This window comes from Numida meleagris, chromosome 1 (assembly GCF_002078875.1).
Source record: "Numida meleagris isolate 19003 breed g44 Domestic line chromosome 1, NumMel1.0, whole genome shotgun sequence".
NCBI lineage: Eukaryota > Metazoa > Chordata > Aves > Galliformes > Numididae > Numida > Numida meleagris.
The window spans coordinates 170,915,347-170,938,115 of NC_034409.1; the positions used below are offsets into that span (position 1 = coordinate 170,915,347).

The window sequence follows — 22,769 nt, forward strand, 5'->3', positions numbered from 1 at the left end:
ACAATTGCTTGTTTTTAGAAAGCATGTTATATTATGTGCAGCTATAAGTGAAAGGAGCCAAGAATATGAAGGCAAATGTTGTTCAGTTTTGTCCTGCCAATTATGGACTACTCCCTGGAACACATTTCTCATGCTTTGTTTAGCGCACTTCATATCTGAAATGATGAGGTTGCCATCACTTCCTTAGGAGACTGTTGTACATATGTCAAATCATTTACTGTTCCACACAGGCACTTTTAAATCATAGGAATAAGTTTGTTTTTATAATATTCCTCTATTCTTTTGAACTTCATATGGCTATATTTCCATGAGCCCCTGAAGAACAATTTTCTTTAGATACACTTTTCTTGAAATTAAATTGCCAAACCGATCATAAGAAAAATAACACTGCTAGACATACAGTGCTACAACAAAAGCACTGTAGGGAATAATACAAAAACTGAATGGCTCTGCAACTGTATGGGAACCCAAAGCTTCAAAGACAATATAAGCAATGTAGACAAGACACATTTTAAGAAAGATCCATTTCCGAAAGATAACCATAAACTGAACTATTGCTGTTATGTCAGAATATACCTTTCATTTTTTCCTTAAAATGAATATAAGCACACGTTTTAATTTTATCACTAACAGAGATAATTATTTATAACATGAAAGCGAGAAAAAAAAAAACTCAACATAATACTGATAGAGATAAGTGTTTTTCATGCTTAAATCCTGTGGACTTCACGGTGATTTACATCAGATCATCTTTCACAAAAAGTCTACAGAGATTGCAGTTATTGGCTAATGTTCATACTTCTGCACTTCCAGTTCGTCTCAGAATGGGAAGAACATGGCTTGAGAAAGGAACTTAACATTTCTTGCAACACACCAGCCTTTACAACAACCTTTTATTTTTTCATTTAAGAGGTGGTAAAGAGGAACAGATTTAAATTTTTCAGACTGTCCTGCATTATCCAACTTAATGCCCACCTGATGCCTTCTCATGAACAAATAATTGTATTTTGTTGAAAAATATCCTTTCTTTCAAATAACAGAGAATGCAAATTTTTTCTCACTTTTTCCCTCACTTCTAAAGAGATGAAAAAGCAGCTGCAGGTTAGCTTGTTAAAGTATACAAGTCCTCACTCAGGCTAAACTAAAGTGCTACTTACCATCCTGTTGATACGGACAAAGTCTTCAGGCTTCTTGGCCCAAGGTGGGAGCTCAACATCATTCACAACAACTTCATCTTCTCTGATTCCTAGATTATAGCCATTACTGTTGACAAACATTTCTGGTAGATAGTAAAACTCTGGAATTAATTCCTAGGAGATAGAAAACACAAATTAAGACCACATTATACTGAGATGCTAGATGGTTCTGCTGGAATCAGGTGCTACTGCAGTATCCATGAAAGCACTTGTTCCACTATTGTTTAAGATATCATATCTTTAACATTTTTTATAATCTGTTTTCTTGTACTTAAATTCAAATGTCTTTTATAATGAAATATTTAATCTTTTTTTCACCCCTATGTGCTCTGATGAAAAGCATAAGTTTAGAAAAGCAGTGCATATCATTGAAGGAGACCTCTTCAGAATAACGCATTCTAGAAGCTATGTGATCCTTCAGTACTATAAACGAGGTGGAGTTTTTAGAAGAGTGGCAATTTGATTATCTATATAAGGGAGTAGAATTTGGGGTAAATGAACATTTCTATTGTAAGAAAAACTCAAAAATGCATAAACAGAAAAATGTCAATAGAGTATATATCCTTAAAAAATAAATATATGATATTTAAACTGGGAAAGTTCAGTAACAGAGTAGCTAAGATGATCTGCAATGTATTAATATATTACAAATAAGTTAGAGTGGGAAGTTTCTCCCAATTTCCAGATAGCTAAATAGAAATGCATTTTGATGAAAAAAACATCTCCATATGTTGCTGTCTATTATTTTAGCAGAAAGTATTGAACTGCAATAAAAATAAGCTTTAAAGCCCATCTCTTTTCTAATATCCAAGTATGGATTAAATTCACTAAATTCCCTTGTTAAAAGCATTATGGAATTCAGTTGTGTAACATGATCAAAACTGATGTCACAGAACCTGAAACCTGAACCTCTTTGTTATCCTTTCAAGACTGCAGACATGCAGAGTGTAAAAAAGTCACTGCAGACACTAACTTATCCAATTAACTCTGACCTATATCTCCACAGAGAACAGAGCAGTTAAAGCATAGATGGTCCTTTCAAGATTATTCATTAAATACATGTATATATGAATGTTTAAGTTACAATTTTAAGTATTTTGTCTTCTTTCCATTATTTTTAATATACTAAGAACAGTCATTTAGAGGTCTGCAGTAATGGAGCCCTAGGAAGAAGGAACAGTCCTCTCAGTTGGAGAAAAGTAGACACAGATCTCTACAATTCAACAAACAACTACTAATTTTGGACTAAGAACTGGCCAGAAAGTGACATGTCCTACAGTACAAACACTAACTGACAGCCTAAGAGCACTGTCGCAAAGAGCAGGCAAATTCAAGAAGACGTAAGTATGCTGAAATATTACAGGTTCAAAGTTATATGAAAGTCAATATTCAAATGAAACAGAATTTAGTAAAGGAGAAAAGTATAACACTAAACTAAAGTGCATTTCTATTTTGGATAAAAGGATCGAATCACATTCTACTCTTTTTTAATAATTTATTTTTTAATGCAGTATGGTTGTGTGCCAACCCATAATTCCAAACAGCAAGCATGTTTATGATTCTATCAAAGGCATCTAAACAAAACTTTTCTTCTTCATCTTTACACATCCCAAGATCTAACTGTGAAATTTTACATCTACCGTACCTGTAAGATTTGTGTTACTCAGAGACACATCCAGTGTTTAATTGAATTATAACCTTCTGACTTCAATGGTATCTTGAATCAAAGGGATTTAAGTCAATGATTTTTTTTTATGGTATTTCCATTTAGAAATTTTATCTTTGTTGCTATTTCAGTGTAATTTAGTGTTCCCTTGTCTGGTATAGCAGAAAACATAAACAGAAATAGAATAAATAGAGAGGGTGTGATTAACTTTCTTTGTAAGATTTATTGTATTGTATATGTTTAGCCTGACCTGTCTTATTCCTGTGCTATGGAAACTAACCAGTGCCAGACTTCTAAATCATACTGAAACAGCCCTCTCTAGAACCCTAATTGTTTCAGTTACGCATCTCCTTTTTTTTTTTTCATTTCAGTCAGTGTAACCAAACTTAACATAGCATTTCAAAAATTTGATAAAATGACTCCTACTCTATTCAATATTATTTTTAGTGCAGCCTAAATCATGTTTACTTACTTGAATACTACTTAGCATGAATTAAACCTTTACAAAAATGCAAACAATAGAGCATGTGACCTTTCCCAGTTACATATTTCCCATACCGTGCATTAACGATTCAGTTTTCTTTTGTATCATTTGATATGCCTCTTAAATTTTGTTGTCTCCACTACTGACTATACTGCATAACCACATCTCTTAAGAATATTTCAGGTAAATACATCTCCTTCTCTCTTCCAGATAGTGAATGAGTATATATTAAAACATAGGTTCACTGTGAAGGAAAAAAACCCAAACAATTGGCATCCCATAATTTGTCAGCCTTGGAAAAAAATCTTCAAACTCTGTCTTCAGCTACTCAGAAGCACAGAAATACAACTAGCCTAGAGCACTTTGATAGGAACGATCATTTGTTTCCATATACCTATTATGTGTGCATTTCCACTTTGCTACACTGAAAAATGAAAAAGCTGTCTCCTCTATCTGCTGCTGACGGCAGGGACTGGATAAGGATGGGAGGCAAATATTCCCTTTCCAGAGCCCCTGAGGATGCCTTGTTGGAGGTAGCATGAGTTAGGGGGAGCAGGAGAGCAAGGGCACGGCTGGGAAGCTGCTGGAAAGGCAGGGACAGCAGAGACAAGCGGACAGCAGGGAAACTCAGGAGAGACAGAAAGATGACAACTAGGGCCCAGGGAGAATTGTGCTAACCAAGAAGCCACTGAAAGCTGGAAGAATGAACAAAGGAATAAACGAAAGGATAACGCTAGCAAAGGATGTGCTTATTTTCAAAACCTATTTGTATTTTTTTCAGCCAGAGGCTGTTTTCTCTGTTTCACAAGTGAGTTTGCTTCAGTTCATATTCCAGTAAAGCACAGAGGTAGACAGAGACAGCTCTTTGGGTATTTTCCTGGTAAGGACAGGAAGAGATATCTCAAACACTGTTTCTGTTCACTGGTTGCACTTGAAGAGGTGACTTAGCCCTTTCCTCAGATTAAACAGAAACTTGTCCACCCTGTTGTACCACAATTTGACTGTTGGCAACTCCACACTCCTTCCATCAACTGACTACAGTATTAAGCAAGTTTTACCTAAGGCCTGGCCAAAGTCTTTCATTACACAATCTAAGACCATTTACCCTTGTCCTACCTGCCAATCCATTGTGGATATGGAGAACAGATTACTCTTTGCTCTTTGCACAGTTTATTACATTTGGAAAGCATTTTCATGGCAGATTTGAACCTTTTCAGTGTTTAAAAATCAATATATATGACAATGATTTTACCTTATGTATTGTTACTTAGCTTAAGCTTTAGTTACAGACCTGTAAGAGAATCTTCTTGTCTCCCCAAACTATTTGTTGAAGTCATTATTCCTAAACAGTGCATAACATAATTTATGTCAAATACTCATCACACAGAAGCCAACCTCAGTGGTCTGCAATTTCTTATTCCTTTTTATACAGAGTGGAATTTGTCATATAACATCAGTTCTTATACCATTTCCATTCTTTGGAAGCGTCATTTTTAAACTCAACCTTATATAGAGATTAGCAGAGGAAAATGCATTTCAGGGATAGTAGATACACCAGAGGATGGGGCATAGAGGACCTGCTGACTCCCATCCTGCTCTCCATTTGACTTGTTTGGTAAGCGGATCTTAAAGTCCTATTTCACCACTAGTGTAAAACAAGTGGTAAAAAGTCAGTGTAAACCTAGGTCTGTGCAAGGGCATGCTTGTTTGAAGCTACCATGATTTTGAGGAAGTTGTTCTTTTCTGTTATGTTTCTACATCAAGCTAAAAACTTACATGAAAGACAAATCTCAAAATATTGACTTCCTAAACTACAAACATTGAGTCAGCCACTGTAAAACAGGTCATAAAAGGAAAATGTCATGAATAACAATGTAAATTAGCTTTCCCAGAAGTTACATTAGTTTTCAGTCATAAAATACGGGAATGAAAGGAAATAAGACACAGAGGACCAATACTGAAAAAAAAAAAGCCTGGTATTTTTAAAATACTCACAGACCAATTAAGAAATTTACATGCATGTTGTTATTGTGTGCCATTCATCTGATATATAATGTTGCATTAACTGATACAATTCAGTAAATTTTATTTCTTTCTTTGTGATTGCCAAAACATATCAAAGGATCTAAATAAATCTTTCAGAGTACATAAGCTGTCATGGGTAATTTCTTACCACAATAAATATCTAGAGTTCAAAGAGTTAATAAAAATAGGGATTCTAGTGATCTAAACCCATTTGCAGTAATTTCTGTCTAGTTGTCCTTGACATTTCACAAGCTGGTAACCTCCTCTGCTCCCCTTTCATTCACACTTCTAATAAGACAGGTTAGCTTTCTATCATTTAATAGTCACCACCTTTCAAACTGCCCAAGAAGCTTGGCTCTTTGTAGATGAAGAGCGATGCAGTAAAGCTACTGAGGGGTGTAAAAAAAAGGTAAAATTAATATTATAACAGGCATTTGTTGTCTGTAAATGTGATCTCTAGTTTATTTTAATAGCTATACTAAAACCCCAAGGTATATTTAACAGTATTATATGCCTTGTGTCTTCACATAAGAAAACATCCCCAAATGCATGTTCTAATTTACAAGCTTGTGACAAATCCAAGCTGCTGAGAAATTAAACTTTAAAAATATGTCTTGGAGTGATAGAGGACCACTATTAACACTATCATAATTGTATAACACTTGCATCAAATCTGACGTTTCTGTTTAATATGTTTTGTTAAGGGTATATCATTTTATGGCTTCCCAATGAAATCAAATCTAACCCAGACGTTTTCACTTTTCTAATATAACTCACTTCAAGGTTTTAAAGCTGCCCTTTCTTTTTCTTTCTTTCTTTTTCTCCCAAAAGGTTGATCCCCTGGCATCCATTAATTCCACAAGAGCCCAGTACTGGGTCAATGAGTCACTCATGAGTACCTCCATTAGCTGTGTTAATTTACACTGAGGCACCTTAATGACATTTTGTCAGAGTTACCTTCCTAACTTCTAAACACACTATTCAAAAAGTAATATAACAAGTTTGAGAGGCATTAGGAAAGATTAGTGCCTGAACAGGGAGTTCTCTGGAAGTCAGTGTTAGCAAAAACTGGAGAGGGGGGTGGTGGATAGGAAGAAATGTGAAAGCTGACCGGGCAAGTTATGGTCATTTCTGGGTGACTTGCTTCCTCAAAGGTCACTCTGCTAACACTCATTCCTTGTCCAGCTTGTACTGATTATCTCAAGAGAAGGTCGATGTTGATAAAGGGAGACACAATAAAATAAACTGTGTTAGCCAGGTTCTCCCCTGGGTGTTACCACATTCATGTAGCACACACCGTATTAATTCTGTTTCACCCAATATAGGTGAACAGGTCTCTTAGAAAATGAACCAAAATAGTTCAAATGTAGTTAAAAATTTGTAAGTAGATCTTTAATCATCTACTGATTAATAATCTATCATTTGCTACTTATTTCAAAGGTGGTATACTTTTCATCACAATTCAAGACGTATCAGTAAGTAGAAATCATGGCTTATTTTTCTGACTGCTGCCACTGCCCTACTTTCTTTATCTCAGCGTGAAACAATTCAATTCCAGAGGAGGAACGAAAAGGAAGGGGAATAGGAGGGAGGGGGGAAGGGGAGAGAACCAGAGAGAAGACGCACACGTGTGGAAACAAGAGACTGACCTACAAAATTGCAGCTTCCCTAATAGATATACATTCCTTTGCAAATGTTAAGTATTTATTTTTTATTTTTTAATGCAATAGTCTTTAAGTGTGATTTGGAAGTTTTCTTTAAAACATATTGAGCTTGCAGAACATTGCTGATGCTTAAAATGTCAATTTACTAGTTCAAACTGACCTACTCTGTCTTAAATAATAACCCATGGAAAAAAAACATAATGCAGATTTTACTTTTCTAAAAAAAGTAATTTTAAAAGGATTTGTTTTAATTAGACATGTTAATAAAGAATTAAGGCAATTCGTATTATTTAATATGGTACTTGAAAATAAAAACAGTGGCCATCTTACAACATAAGGCTTTGAAAAATGTAAGATTAATTAATTACACATGCTGTCTTAAATTATTCCATAACCTGTGCCACAGCAATTAATGAGATTAGTGAGATCAGAGATTAAATGTGCTTAAAGCAGCTCAGATGAATTTAAAATATATGATACAGAATACATGAATAATGAACATTTTCTGTTATAAACAGTTTTGAATGTTTATTACTTTGATGGACAGTCCATATTCCACACACCCCATATTTACTGTAAGGACTAAAAAAATTTCCAGCATGTATATCACATGGGAGTCATTCTTGTGACACTGCCAAAGATATACTCTTAAAGCTGTGTGTGCAGCCAGAAAGAAGCTACACAAATATCAGGAACACTTGGACAGAGAACATGCTTTAAGATTTTATACACGTGTGAGCTCTACACAGCTTTTCTTCAGCACAGCATTGACTTTCTCAAAGGATCACTATATAAATATTAGATGCTATCAGACAGCTGAACATGAATTCTAGGTTGCTTCACACTCACAGTGCTGAAGCCCTTTACTGTGGAAGACAGAGGTTGCTGTGCTTAGAAGAGAAGGAAAGTAGGAAGAAATTTGAGAGGGTTTGTTGGTGGCTCCTAAAACCTTACTCCTTTTCCAGTGTCTGAAAACTCAATTAAAATTCATAAAAAGTCTGCCAGGCATTCCAAGTAGCAGCACAACTGATCTGAAAAAATGAGGTATTTGTAATACTAATAATAGTTCAATTTTCTGTCCTTTTTCAGAATGAACTCCAAGGCCTCGGGGAAAAGTTGGACTTGATGTCATGGCATTGAGAAATGTAGTTCATTAAGATCTCAAGCAACAAACAACAGCAACAATTAGCTGCTTTACTCATTCTTGATTTATCGCTAAGAAACACAGACTTTACAAATGAAAAGGGCCTAAAGGGTCAAGTAGCGCATCCTCTGGCCAATTCATGATTGTCCCTGATGCTTTTCCACTGGTTTACCAGTCTACATTTCTAAGAATCTTGAGAAATAAGGATTTTACTGCTTCCCCTCATGAGGATATTCAAATTCAGAGAATACTGAAATTTTTACTTAACTTTTCATGCTATGTTGGTTAAGTAAGCATTTTTCAGCTTTCCTCTGTGGTTTACCTCTTAGTTCCCTGACAAATAATTCTTCACCCTTTCATATAGCTCCATGTTTCATAGCATTTCTGTTACCATGTCTTCACTCCTTGACATTAATTACCCTGCACCTACAGACATTTTTTCCTGTATACAACTCCTTAAAGAAGTTTGCTGCTCTTACAGCTCCCGCCAGTTTGGGTATATATTTCCACTGTCTGTTCCCCAGGAGAGAAATTGCCAAGGTTTTGTTGTATCCAGCATGAATGCATGCTAAGAATCAAACAAGGAAAAATCAAAAACTTGTGTTCTCCAAGAACATGAGAGCTACGCAACGAATGAAAGACTAAGTAAACACCTTCGGCTGGAATTTAGATGCCATGAGATTCTTTAGTTGCTATACTTCTAAGCACATAGCTCTGGTCTTACTGTAAGCTTTCTACTATCCTGCTGATCTTCATGTTTCCTTTTTAAACTGAACAGAAAATAGAACTGCATTTATGTACACCACTTAGGCTACTGAAGTGTAATGCAGACTTATTCCAATTGTGACTATGTATCAATGTACAATAAATTAATTTGATGATACGACATCTTGAATGTTGATATTAAATGCAACTAAAAATTTATTCTCCTTTCTAGCTTTATTTATTTTTATTTAGACAGCTCATGTACATTTTCTATTTGCTTTAACAGCCATTAATGACTTAGCTTACTTTCAAATCTGCATTTGTTTATCTATTTTTATCTTAAGCCAAATCAACTCACAATAGATCAACTCAAGGCTAATTTCTAAACTCAACTGCCCCGTATCTTTATTAATTAACAAAACCATATTTTAAACAGCATTTTTAATCCTTAAAGTATCCCTGAATGTTCAGGTCAGGGATTATCTAGAGAAGACATTTATTGGCTAACAGACCTCATCTGTGCCTCCCATATTAGATTTTCTGTAATGACTTAGCTCCAAGTAGTATTTTGTTTTCCAATGGCACAATAGAAATGTATAGATATATTTAAATCTGACTCTGGGGCTCTACAGCAGACTCCCAAGTGAATTCTAGAATAAATAATTTTACAATTTTTCCCCCAGTATGACTCTGACCCTTAATTGTTAGTATTTTATCTAAGCTTTCCAATTCCTCTCTGTATATTCAACGACATCGAAGTACTTAGCTATCCTACATCTTCACCTTTTGCGTTCCTTTACTGAAGGCAAATATCCCCTTTTGAGCATTTTTAATACTTGTTGGTATTAGTAAAAATACATTTTGTAACTGCAACTGTTATGCCCTCATTATTCCTGCATCCTTGCAATAGCAGGCAGTGGCAGTTGAAATTACCCCCACTTCGTTCACAAGACTCCTGGTGTTTTCATACAATCATTTCTGTTCCTTATTTTACTGATAACTCATGTGGTTGCCTGTTTAGGAACAATCCTTTCATTAATTATACATCCTACTTGAATATCATCCCTCCTTCTGTCCACAGATATTCCTTTATCTTTTGCTATGCTTTCATGTATTTAACTGCCCTCCTCCTGTGTACTAAAGCCTGGGAAGAAGATTACAGTCACTTCCAACTGTCTTCCCTTATTCCTCAGTTTAAGGCTCTTATCTGTTGTTTCAGCCCCACTCCTTGAAGGTCATTTTCCTAGATATTCCAGTGAACTTCCAGGAAAACCAAACTTTATTGAAAAGGAATAATCAAAATGTCAGCATTCTAATGTCAAATAAATTGCTGCATGTTAAATACAGTAAATAGCAGCTTGAATTCCTTCCAACAAGTGTTGAAATTCCATTCTTTTTTTTTTTCCACAAAAGTAACAGAGCTAATATTTAAACATTATTAGCTTCAGGAGGAGCATAAATAAATATGAAATGAGGGCTATGAAATGAAAGAGGGCTAGGTTAATTTCTTTAAAAAGCATTTCCTCCTATACGTTAAGACAGCAATACAATTTACAATTTACCTTTTTCTAACTAGAAACTGAGTAATAATACCATGGTTTGTCTATATACACTTCTGAGACTGCTAAAATATTTATGGAAATAGGAGCTCTGGAATAAAACTAAATCAACAAATTTACTTCTTCTTTTGTCAATTTAAATAAAAATATAATGGTAATGTGTCTTTTTCCTGCTATGAGTGGCAGTATTGAAATAGAAGAGGTATGTGTTATCTTAAAAATAAAGTTAGAGAAAGCAATTAGGCAGTCTTTGCCTACTTTATTATGAGAAAATGAGAATTAAGAATGGACAAAAGTATTCAAAACATTATAAGATTCTTTTTTTTTTCTGTTAAAGTTCCATGTCTATGAACAATAGCTTTTTGTATTTAACAATAGGTAAGGAATAACAAAAGTAAAATCACCCTGCGCTCCGGCTGTTTCTGTATATCGTGTAGAAGTTGTTTTAATCTAATGTGTATTGTTGCATAATACCCTCAGGCACAGTCAAGTAAAAGCTAAAGCTGTACAGAAAAGCCAACATTTTAAATGGGTCTTGTCATTAATGCTTTATTAATTGCCTGAGGCAATGCAAACCCAGAGTTAGGCAAGCTATAACGATATGACACTTTAAGGTCAAATCCAATCCCTGCTGTGTTTTATGGAGTGGGCCAAATATTGAGTTAGCAGCAGGAAAGAACAATTTATTGGGCTTTTCTCCATCTCCTGATTATCTGATCTAAATTAGATCAGTTTGGTTGTTTTTCTGTAAAAACAAAACACCTTTTGTCCACTCAACTTCAAAGAATCTTTAATTGTTTCTATTTGAACAATAATCTTTAGTAATGTCTACTTTAACTAAATATCTACCTTAATTAAACATCTGCTTTAATTAAACTAAATTTTATTTAAACCAAATCTGAATATAAAGACATTAAATATAAAATCTTCTTTATCCCAACATGAAAAAAAAATTAAAATATTATTAATTTATTTAATGTATATGTTACCTTCACATCTGAGGTATCTCTTTGGCTGTTCCTCCAAGACCTGGCTACTGAAGAGAAGGTTCGATCTGGGTGGTCAAATTTGCCATCATTTGCATTTAGAAAGAATGTTGTAAAGGGCTCCTGTAGTCAATGAAATGAAGACGGATTAAGAAAACAGCAGAAGGAATCATGCGGCAGGTTTCTAATGAAATCCAAATTACTTTTGCAGATCAAAATACTTCATAAAGGAAGAATTAAAGAAAACTATGGCACCTCATCTTTACATCTATGCATGATTACCTATACTGAATATCTTAGTGTATTTATTGGTGCTAACACAGTTTGCACACACCAATCTTGTGTTCTGACAGGAAAGGTTATTTTTTATATTCAATCAGCCGTAAGACTGATCATTCATCAGTGACAGGCCTATGTAGAATAGTTTTAGTTTACTATGGTTGCCTACCTCACTGCAATCATCATAAACACTCTCTGTGTCATTTATATTACCATGCTTTATTTACCTTTATAAGACAGTACATCAAAATAAAATCTTTAAAAATCCCTTGCTTGGATTTTTCTTTTGTTTTCATTCAATTTCAAAGACTTCAGGAGGTTCCATTATTCCTCATGGTGGGCAGAATTTCTGTATTGTCATTTTGAGACAGGCTATGGTTACAGGGTGTCTAACGTGACCATTATTTATGAGCAGCCAAATATCAGCTAACATGTTTTCCCCACTCAAACTATCCTTCATCTGTATGCTGGGTTTTAAGACAAGTGTACAGAGGCACTCAGAGATGAAATATTTAGAAATTTTATTTTTGCTAATTCTATCTGAAACTATGCTCCCAATACTTAAAATGGAAACAGCTATTAAAGAAGAGCTTAAGTCTCTGATAGTCTGTAGAACTATTTTTCTGTAACTGCTTTCCCTGGGAGTGAAGGGCTCGACATTGGACCAAATATTTAATTTGACAGTAAGACCTGACTACTGAGATCTCTGCTAGCTACCTGGTTTTCCAGAACCATGCTTATTAGCTCTCCGATTCAATTAATATTTGGCAATATGTCCACGTGGATGGAAGCAATTTCTTCTTATTCTCAAAAGTGCTCTGGTGAGTATTTGAAAAAGTTGAGTTTCTTCCTTTAAGTTCATACCCAAATTTACTTCCTTGTATGTCTGCTCATTTGGAAATAAATTCATGAATTTAAGACAATTTGTAATCACCAGATCACAACTGACACTAAAGTTCATCTACTATTTAAATTTTACTCTATATATTCTCTATTTTCCTTTCTGAAACTTTTGAACAAAGCTCCCCAATTAATGAAGAAATGTTGAGGGAATAACATGACACTATACATATCTTGTTTAAATTATCCAGGATTCAAGAAGGCTAAAGTAATTCAGTTTAAGTAGCACTGAACAACAATTAAAGATACATAAGGAAATAATTGATGCACAGGTATAGAAAAAAATCTAATAAGATGAGGAAAATGGAATATCAGGGAACTCAAATTTTCAGAGACCATTCTTTCTCCATTCCTTACTTTTCATGTCTTCCCAATTAATTTTTTCTACCATATGCAATAGTTGACACAAGCTACTTTCTTTCAGAGAGAAAAACTCTAAATTTCCCTATCTAAAGGAGAAGAAATGGGATGTCTCTGTTACTGCCATCATAGTACACTGGTACTTCAGAAGTAGCTTAAGGGAATTGTTTATATTTGAACAAAGATTTTTTTTTTTCAAGGGATAGAATCTTAATTTTCCAAGTAAGTGACTTCAAATATGCAATCTTTTTCATTATAATACTGCAAGACATTTTCCTGCTTTCCAATTGAATGCTGAGTCTTTTTTCATCTTTTTTCTCTTTTAAGACATTGGGAATTATTTTAAAAAGATAAATTCAAAAGAATATATAACAATGTAAAAAAGTATACTTTAACAGCATATTTAATCCAATAAGAGACTGCCACAATGTGCTAATTAATTAATTTAAAATAGTTAAACCAAATGAAAAATCATCACAGTACAATTTCTTGTTGGACCCTAACTCCCATTGCACAATGACTTCGTTTGCATTTGTGAATACTGAAACAGGGAGTGCAAATCAAGTGAGGAGGAGGTTTATAAGTTGAACAGAATATTAAAATTTAACAGTAGCTCAACATGGCGAGCAGCATAAAAATATTACAATCAATTGAAACATCAAAAGGAAAAAAAATAAGGTTTTTTACATCTATATTTTTCATTGCTTCCTATAGGGAACTTCACATAAAATGCAAATGAAAAAGTGTATTATTTACATCTAGAGGTAAAAAACTGAAAATGATATAATCAGAGTTGGATTATATTCATTTTGCCTAGAGTTCTATTATTATTTTTATTATTATTATTATTATTTTAACAGTACATTCACATTAAATTTTGTTAACTTTAGAATTGTTTTCATTTTAGCTACATAGTTTCCCCCAAAATCTCTGAATATATTTGCAGTATTGTTGCAAATTATGCTATTTTTCTATCTTATCAATACAGAAAAAATTTTATATGTTGTTCTGAGCACAAACAATTCTGTGTCCTACCAGCCCCTGCCTATCACTCTTATTCCTTGTAAGGCATGTAATTTCTTGCGAATACCATTGTCTGTGGGTCACTACTGGGTTTCTGAAATCAGAAGTAGTTGATGGATTTAAAAAAGCAGAAACCAGAAATATGATGTAATTACAATGAATTATGTAAAAATATTAATCCAAAATTCCATGACAACATTATTTTAAGCATCCGAGACAAATACACAAAAGTAATAAAATTTATAATCAAGGATTAAGCCTTTAATAGTTGAACACTACAGGGTGCCCTATTATGCTATCCTACCATGACCTGTTGTGACTATCTTTTTGGTTTTTTAATCCTTAGCAGAAATTCAGAGCTTTCACTAGCTTTATCTTTAACCTCTCAAATAATTTGAAAGTATTTTTTCTTCCTCTGGAAAGTCAAATGCTTATATCATGTAAATACAATTCATATCTCATTCAGTATATTCATTTAAATACTGTTATTCTACTATACTGATTACTGTCAACTCATGTAAAGGTTTTGTTGCTGTGAAGGGTATAAAGCTGCACAATGTTTTCATTATAACCCCATCTCTCTCACTGCTAATATTCTGAATAAAATTCACGCCTTGTTCACTGCCAAAGAGAAGAGAAATTTGTGGGCACTTGATCACAATGAGTACAAACTTGAGCTGTGGGAACCAGGAATTCTCAACTCACTGGCACTTTTCTCCTTCATCTCCCCTCTAACACCACATAGTCCCACTTGAATAATTTAAGGCAGGAGTAGGGGAGAGAAGAGGATGTGTTATTCTGAGATTTGTCAAACAAAAGTTTCTTTTCAGCCATTTGTTATGGTAGAAAAAGAGGGTATTTGGAGTTTTGTCATATGATGTACAGCTTTTATCTCAGAAACCTGTGAATGGCCTGCTCAGGTCTACAGAATAGGAGACTTGAGTTCACTTCAATCTATTTACAAGAGGATTTAAAATCTTCCCCACTTTTGATTTGGGCCCAGTCATACCTGACTCACAGAATTTCTTCTAACTTATGCAAGTACTTAGTAGTTGTAACAGAAATTGAAAACCAGCTGCCCTCTGCAAAATTCTTGATCAGTCCATAATCATGCTTTTTAATACTAGTCATTTAATGAAGATGTAATTAATTCACACAAACATAGTTTCTCCAGCAGCAACTGCTGAGAATAACCAATTGCACTGTAACTCTAGCTTATTTCATCTAAAAAACACGAAAACAACACTGATATTCAATTTCCACATGATTGAAGACACAGTTCCTTCTTCAGCCTACTTTTCTGTTTTCTGTCTGGTGCACATTCAAGTCACTAGGGTATATGGCATTCTGATGTTGGATTCTTCGTTTTAACTATTTTGCCTTCTGCAACTTAAAAATTCACTGGTCCAGATGGAAAACAATGAAAGTAAATAACTCTTGAACCAGGTAGTAAGGTAACAGATTCATAAACCATGAGTAGTTAACTCCATTTGTGCAAAATAGGACTATATCATCAGAACAGTGCATCTCTTTGCAATTATCTTTTACTCTGTTTGCTGGAAAAAACTTATTATGTTGGCTCAGATTTTCTAAGGAACAAGTAGAAATTTTTGGTTTATTTTTGTGAGTTTCATGGGTTTATATCTAAAAATGTATGACATGTAAAAGAGTTCGACCATGGTTAAATGAGGGGAAAGCAATATTAAATAAACTCTGGTGTTCTGTGTTAGTTTTTATGATCTTAACCTGACTGAACAATACAGTAGATTTTCACATTCAGTATCTCTGTCTGTAAAGCAGTCATATAACTTTCAATAATCTGTTTATTGACTTAGAAACACTGCTGATCAGTTTTAAGAAACGGTTGATTTTAGATATAAAGCTATTTTTTTAGATCTTTTGGGATTCATTTGCAGTTGAAGCATCAAGTATTTCTAGGCAGTGGCTCAGCTTCTTACAACCTAGCTAGAGGATTCATTCATGACATTTCAGAATTCCATCAAGATGTAGTATTCGTCAGTGCACAAAGGATATATACAGGTTAATGAAGAATTACAATTTCAGTTCACATATGATTGTGTGCATGATGCGCGCATGTGTGTTGGAGAGAGCTGGACAGAAAAACTGTGTGTACATTATCTTGATCAGGAATGCTTCAAAGTCAGCTACACAACCCTCAGGTGGGACTGTAACCAAAATGGAGAGGCCTGGTGAGTGTGAACCATTTACTAAACGCGCCTTCATATTTCTCTTTGAGCCCTTACAGAAGAGAATGGAGCACATCTAAGATTGTACAAACAGGACACAGAAGATGGAAACAAGCTCTGCAGAGCAAGTAACATCTCATAGTATCTCATAACTGTTAAGGATCACATCTTGTTCTATGAAATACAGTAGTTGGCAGAAGAACACATACAACTAACACATTTTATATGTTAATCCACAGTCATTTTTTGAAAATGCAATGAAATTGGTCACTTTTAAAGATGGATGCATTACGGAAACTCTTAGTACACTAAAGAGTTCTAGTGAAAACTGTACTAGAAGTGAAAAGCTTATTAATGTCAAATTGGTGGCAGAGATTGACGGTATCAGAGTAATAAAACTGGAGAGAACTGAGGCTAAGGTATGAAGTGCATTTTATAAAAGTAGCCTGATACATTAAATAAAGGAAAGAGAGGGAAATATAAGACAGTATGGACAAGAATTGACTCAGAAATTTGATATTGCAGTGTTTTGAAAAGAACTGACAGGAATCAGATTGCATCTGCCAAAGCCAAAAAAACAAAATTCAATCTTTCATTTTAAGATTTTGTGGCAATTACAAAATTCTATATATATGTACTTCAGAGTGGCTGAAACTACCTTTCTTACTGCAACTACTGTTTCCTCCAATACAAAGGTCTAGGCATGCATTTTCTTCCCCCTAGATTTCCATTACTCTACATTGTTCTGCTGCTAGCTAGACTCATTCCCAATGCAGTTTTTGTCATTGGTTTTTCATTCGTTTGCTTGTTTGTTTCCTTCACATTTCTCTCACTTTTCTTTCCTTTTACTTTTATTCCTTGATTTACTCAATCTTCTTTTATGAGTTGACTTTCCATTCCTCTTTCGCTATCATTTTGTTGTTCCTTTCTGACAAAAACTTTCTTACAATATAGCTCTTTCCTTAAATCATCCTTAATCTTCTAGAATACTGAAAGCATTTTTCTAACTGAATCTCTGCACCTCTCATTGCTGTCTTTTCCTGGAGTAGGCTGCAATTTGCTTTTTTTAAGTAATTTTTACAGTCTTCTTCATAAACTCGTATCGAAAGATGGCTTCAAAATTCACCAGCAAGAAATCCTTATTTAAATTCCAGAAATCTCACTTAGCTTTATCTATCAACTTCACTGGCATGATAGTCTACCTTAGGATTTTTTATTTACTACTTTGTTGCCAAAAATCTCTCACTTGCAGCCCTGTCAGATCTCAACATATGTTTTCTTTTTTTCCATTTTCTGAGCTTTAAAGATTCCCTACGCTTGCCTCCCTTTCACTTCTGTTGTCTCCTCCAGTAGGAGGACTGCTTGTTCTAGTCACTAGTATTGAAATAGTCCTCAAATAGCTATCTAGGTGTACTCTTGTCATGGTTTTATGATTTTCGGTTATTGGTATTCCACATCATAACATTATGTAGTGTATGTACCTGGTTCTCGGAAGAGAAGGACTACTACATTCCCCAGGGTACTTGCTCCTCTGTTACCATTTCTGGACAGAGGGAAAAGATAAAAACTTGCAGATCATGAGACCTCGTCCCTTCTCTTTGCGCCCATCTCTCGTCCTGGCAGCACCTCGCTCCCCAGCCGTCTTATCGTCAGTAGTAGAGTAAGGCCTACCTTGATATTGGACATTCTCTCTTGCTGTATTGGATTTATCAGCTTAAATTATAATTATATTGTATTATAGTGTGTTGTTTTGCATTCTGATATCTTATTTAATAAATTAGTTTGTTTCTCCTCAGATTGTTGCCGCTGTTTTTGCTCTCAGGCCCATCTCCTTACCCTTTTTTCCCTTTTCCCTTTGCCCGGGGCGTGGGTCTGTGGGTCCCCTGCCCCTTCGTCACGGAACCAGGCCGAACGCCCGTAAACCATTGACAACTCTTATTTAAATTCTCCCTGAGTTGTTCTTCACCTTGCCACCAGTAATCTCTGCTCTGGAAAACACTACTTTTCCTTTTGTTTTCTGCTTTCTGCTCTTCAAATATTCTGCTAGTTTTAACAAACATTATTTGCCAGATCTGTATTGGAAGGTCATCAAGGTAGAGACCTTGTTCTCTCACTCTTTTTGTGCAGGAAAGAAAGACAGCGAGAACACCTATGGTACTATATAAACAACAGCAGTAAAAATGACACAGCATTAGCCTAATACAGGAAATGAATACTCCTTGGTGTGCTGTACATTCAACTAGCAAGCAGACTTTCAAACCTAGGAATTTAAAACTAGCAAGAGGGGATTCTTTTGTTGAATACCAGCCAAAATTAAAAGATAAACATGCAAATAAAACCACTGTTTTTAATAACCTTTAAGTGAACAAAGCACATAAAATGTATTCACAGTACATGAATAATTTAGCAACATTAAAAAGGAGCCAGAGATCACCCCTTAGAGGAGTGTAATCAACACTTTGTTTCCCGTGGGTTTAAGGAGTATATCTTGAACTTACAGACATGCGAATTCTTCCCTTCTGAGCAGAAGAACAGGGCATGTCTACAGAACCTGAGATGAGTGATAACGCAGATCTCTACCTCTGCGCAGCTCTGTTTTGGCTGGTTGCGTGTGAAATATGCTTACAATGCATCTTATGAGACAGATTTTTATTGTCAGAGTGTAGTTTAAGTTCAGTAATTACACAGTGACTCAATTCTTCATGAATTCAGGTTTCTTTATGAAACCTTAAGTCTCTCACCAACAATCCATTTTCCGTAATTCATTCTGTTAACACGTAAACCAAATCCAGATTCATTCTATCTTTGCAGTTTGGACCCTTTCCCTAGGTCTGATTTTGAGAAAAGGATTTAAGGATGAGGTTTCTAGAACTGAAAGAGCACTTTGAAGCTGGAACCTATATTTTTACATTTCAGAAAATTTTTATTTATTAATCCACTAAGAAATATAGATCATTTGCGTAAATGTTACTCTATACTGTTTTAATATAGACCTGGTTCTTTAATTCTCCTCTCACTCTGACACAGTCAAATGTGAAACGTTTTTCTTTAATGTTCTATATACCTGTCTGCAGTTGAAAATAATAAATGAATATATGAGTAAGATCAGTTTTCTGTATTATCTAGAGTCTTTTTAGATGGATTAAGTTTTAGATGGATTTAGTTTTAGATGGATTTTCTTCATTACATGGTTTACCTCTCCTTACACCACCAAAATTAAATATATTTCAGACTGCCTGCGTAACAAAAACCTCCTGATCACTACAGATGAGTACACACAGGTCACACAGATAATTTGTGAGACTTTTAAATTAGTGAAGAGCACTGAGATTTTCATACAAAGGTAAATGACAGAAGAGATGCTGTAGGTAAATTATTAATAAAAATCAGGATCTATAAATACTTACAATACGAACAAGCCAAGCCAGTGTAGAAGTAGATGTAGAATAGTGGGTGTTGTAATGGTAAGGTGGAGTCTGATCATCTTCCCATGTCTCATAACGTTCGGCATAGAATACCGCTCTCTTTGGGTTCAAAGCACCAATAGGCTGCAAAAGGTTGAGAGGGCAAACATGTTATCAGCTGAGGGGCAGCATGCCTGATATGTCATGGTTAATTCCATGTTAAGATTCGCTACCTATGAGATTCTGCAACCAAACTCACTCCACACTGTAGTAATCCTTTCAGATTGCTGTAATTTTAGAATTTTATTCCAAAAGTTTTGTGTACTAGAAGTGTTAGGACTTCCCTTATTTTAATTGACAAATGTAAGTGTTCAATATCTGCAAACTTTCAAGACCTTTAAATATGAGTTGTTTGCCAATTAATTCAGTAACATTGTTCTGAAATAGACTTCTAAGACCACATTTAAAATGCATTGAGGCCAAACTAATATTTCTGTTGCTGTCATTCACCATAGTCACACAGCTAATGAAAACTGACTTTTGCTCACACAGGATACTTTGTAATGCTCAGTTCATGATGAAAAGATTTCACGCAGACCTGCTGATGGTGTCTGGTGATCCTAAGCAGAAATACTTAAAATCCATGCATAGCCCTGCAAGACTGGATCTACTTTCTGACTGAACAAAGCAAGGTTTTACTAAGAGAAATGAACAAGCTTTTTCTTAAAAACCACACAATTTGGAAATTATTCACAAAATCTAAGTCCATTCTGCACATACTTAACAGACAATATGTAAAAATTAGGAAAAAAAAGTGTAAGACAGTAGTAGGAACTGATGACTTTGATACATATACTTTGGTGATGTGTTCTTTTCTATAATTTTTTAATGTACTTTATCTCAATTTTTTTGCTGTAGAATCTATTACTGTGTGATTAAAAAGGCATTGGGATAAAGGAAATACAGTATTAAGTAAATATAGTGTTGAAATAAATAAATGCAGTTATCTTAAATCTGTTTTTACAGATGAGATATTAGTAGTGTATTGTCTATTACCTATCTGCAAAGAACCTTCATGTTTTAGCTTATCCAGTAAAATCAGTCATACAGAGTTTAAAACTTAGAGGGGAATGCATTTCCATACCAAAGATCTTATTACAACTTTTAATAATTACTTGATTCAAATTTCTCAAATATTCAGTTAGAATTTCTGCTATCAATTCATGTTGTTAAGGGAATTACAACCTGAAAATAAACATATTGATATTTTTCAAAGTGCTAACAAGTATTCTTGTATTTGACTCCAAAGCACAGATCTTCTCAGTTAAAATCCAAGAAAAGAATTATCAGTACAAGGTCAAATCATTGTGTTTCACTGCACTGCATATGTATCTGAACACTCCTAAGTCTACAGACATTTTATTCCTTCTGTGCTGCTATGTTTTTTGAGATGGCTGTTAGAAAGACTGACGTAGAGCTTAATGTTTTCCAATTTAAAATACAATAACTTGTTTGTAAATAGTAGTGTTTGATGAAAAGTTACATTCAAAAGCACTATGATTTCAGTATTTTTCACATGAAACACTCTTGAGGCTTAATACTTTGCTGTGTCATGGAGATGTTAATAGCTTTCTCATACATGTAAAATGTACAAGTAATCCCTAAGGATCAGCGTTATCTGATGCAGATTGCACTGCAAGACCTCACAAAACATTCTTGAAAGAGAAGTATGAGCCATTCCCTAGCACTTTCCAGGCTCGCTTCCTAACTATTGGAAAAAGGATAAAATAAATATTTGTGTTTTTGTTAGTTTGATTACACATCCTGCCACTTTCATGAAACACACAGGCATTACTACAGCACATAAGTTGCCAATAAATAAAAATCATTGCCCAATGACTTTCTTGAAAGAGTAACTTATTAAAAGACATTCTTTTCCTATTGGGCTGACAAACTGTACAGATATATGTGCACTTCACTAAATTATTTGAGGGTTCTGGGTTAGTCCGTGGACTGGATGGTATATGCCAATACCAACCTCAGGACACTCGGCATCCATGTCTTCACCAGAACAAATTCCAGCCCCCAGATGAATGTTTCCAAAGTTAAAGCAGTAATTCATACCAGAGTCTGTTTACAGCAAACGTTCACCCCCTCTGAGAAGGATATACAAAACGGCAGATGAATCTGTGAGATTGCGCTTTGTAATGGAAAAACTCCCTGAGAACATTTCTTTCTTCCACTGTGAAGGTGTACCTTACCCTGTGCTACAATGAATTCTGAGGCTATGAACAACAAAGTCATGATCTGTCATAATGTTATTGTACATACGTGCTTGAAAGCGCTATAAAGAAGGAATATGGCGATTATGGCAAGGTTGAAATTCAAAACTCTATGTAATTCAATATATATTTGAAGATGATCAGATGTCTATCATCAAATCAACTATGTGGGATTTTTTTTCACTGTAAAATGTTTACATTGGTTGAAAGAGTTGTGAAACCCAACTGATGCTTTAAATCAATTACAAAATGTTTCATTTTGAATACTACCAAAATATTGTTTTTAATGGCAGTTTAGCCTATAGGTTTAAGTAACTTATTTTTATATGTGCATATATATATATATGCAGTTGTATATGGAAAAGGTATTTTCTCTCAAGACCTTGACAATTATTTCCTAAAATCACACAAAACACTAATGTATATAAATCATCATGTTTTCAAGGTTCTTGAGAGAGAAATGTTATTTCAATTTAGAAGATAAAAGATAGGTTATAAGATTGTGCATTCCCATTTAATGTAAAATATGCCTGCACAAGTAGCTAAAATAATCTACTTTCAGAAGACATATGTTCAATTTATTAAATGATAAACCTAAAAAGCTGTATTCTGAAGATTACCTTCATCCTCATAAAAATTCTTTTCAGAGTCAGAATCCATTTTTCTTTCAATTACTTTAGGATTCATTTGAAGGAAAATGCTGAAATGCACAAAATATCTGTTTAATAAAGTGGATTGTTTAGGTGAAACATCATGAGAGTCATCTGGCTTCTTGCATAGGTGGAAATTTTCATGTTAAAACCTTTCTGAAGGATGTTTTGTGGGAATTACCCTTTCCTAGCCTAGAGAGAGAGAGAGAAAGGGACGGAAGGAAGGAAGGAAGGA

At 34.5% G+C, this 22,769-nt stretch overlaps 1 protein-coding gene across 12 annotated transcripts in view; it reads right to left on the minus strand.

Moving 5' to 3' along the window:
• NBEA (neurobeachin) overlaps nucleotides 1-22,769 on the minus strand; it is a 486,663-nt gene that overhangs the window by 57,383 nt on the left and 406,511 nt on the right. For all 12 annotated transcript variants that reach the window (XM_021377858.1, XM_021377912.1, XM_021377833.1 and 9 more), the window contains 3 exons: nucleotides 19,606-19,746; nucleotides 11,433-11,552; nucleotides 1,158-1,310 (listed from right to left, as the gene is read on the minus strand). In XM_021377858.1, coding sequence (XP_021233533.1) covers nucleotides 1,158-1,310; nucleotides 11,433-11,552; nucleotides 19,606-19,746 — 414 coding nt within the window. The remainder of the gene's footprint in view (nucleotides 1-1,157; nucleotides 1,311-11,432; nucleotides 11,553-19,605; nucleotides 19,747-22,769) is intronic.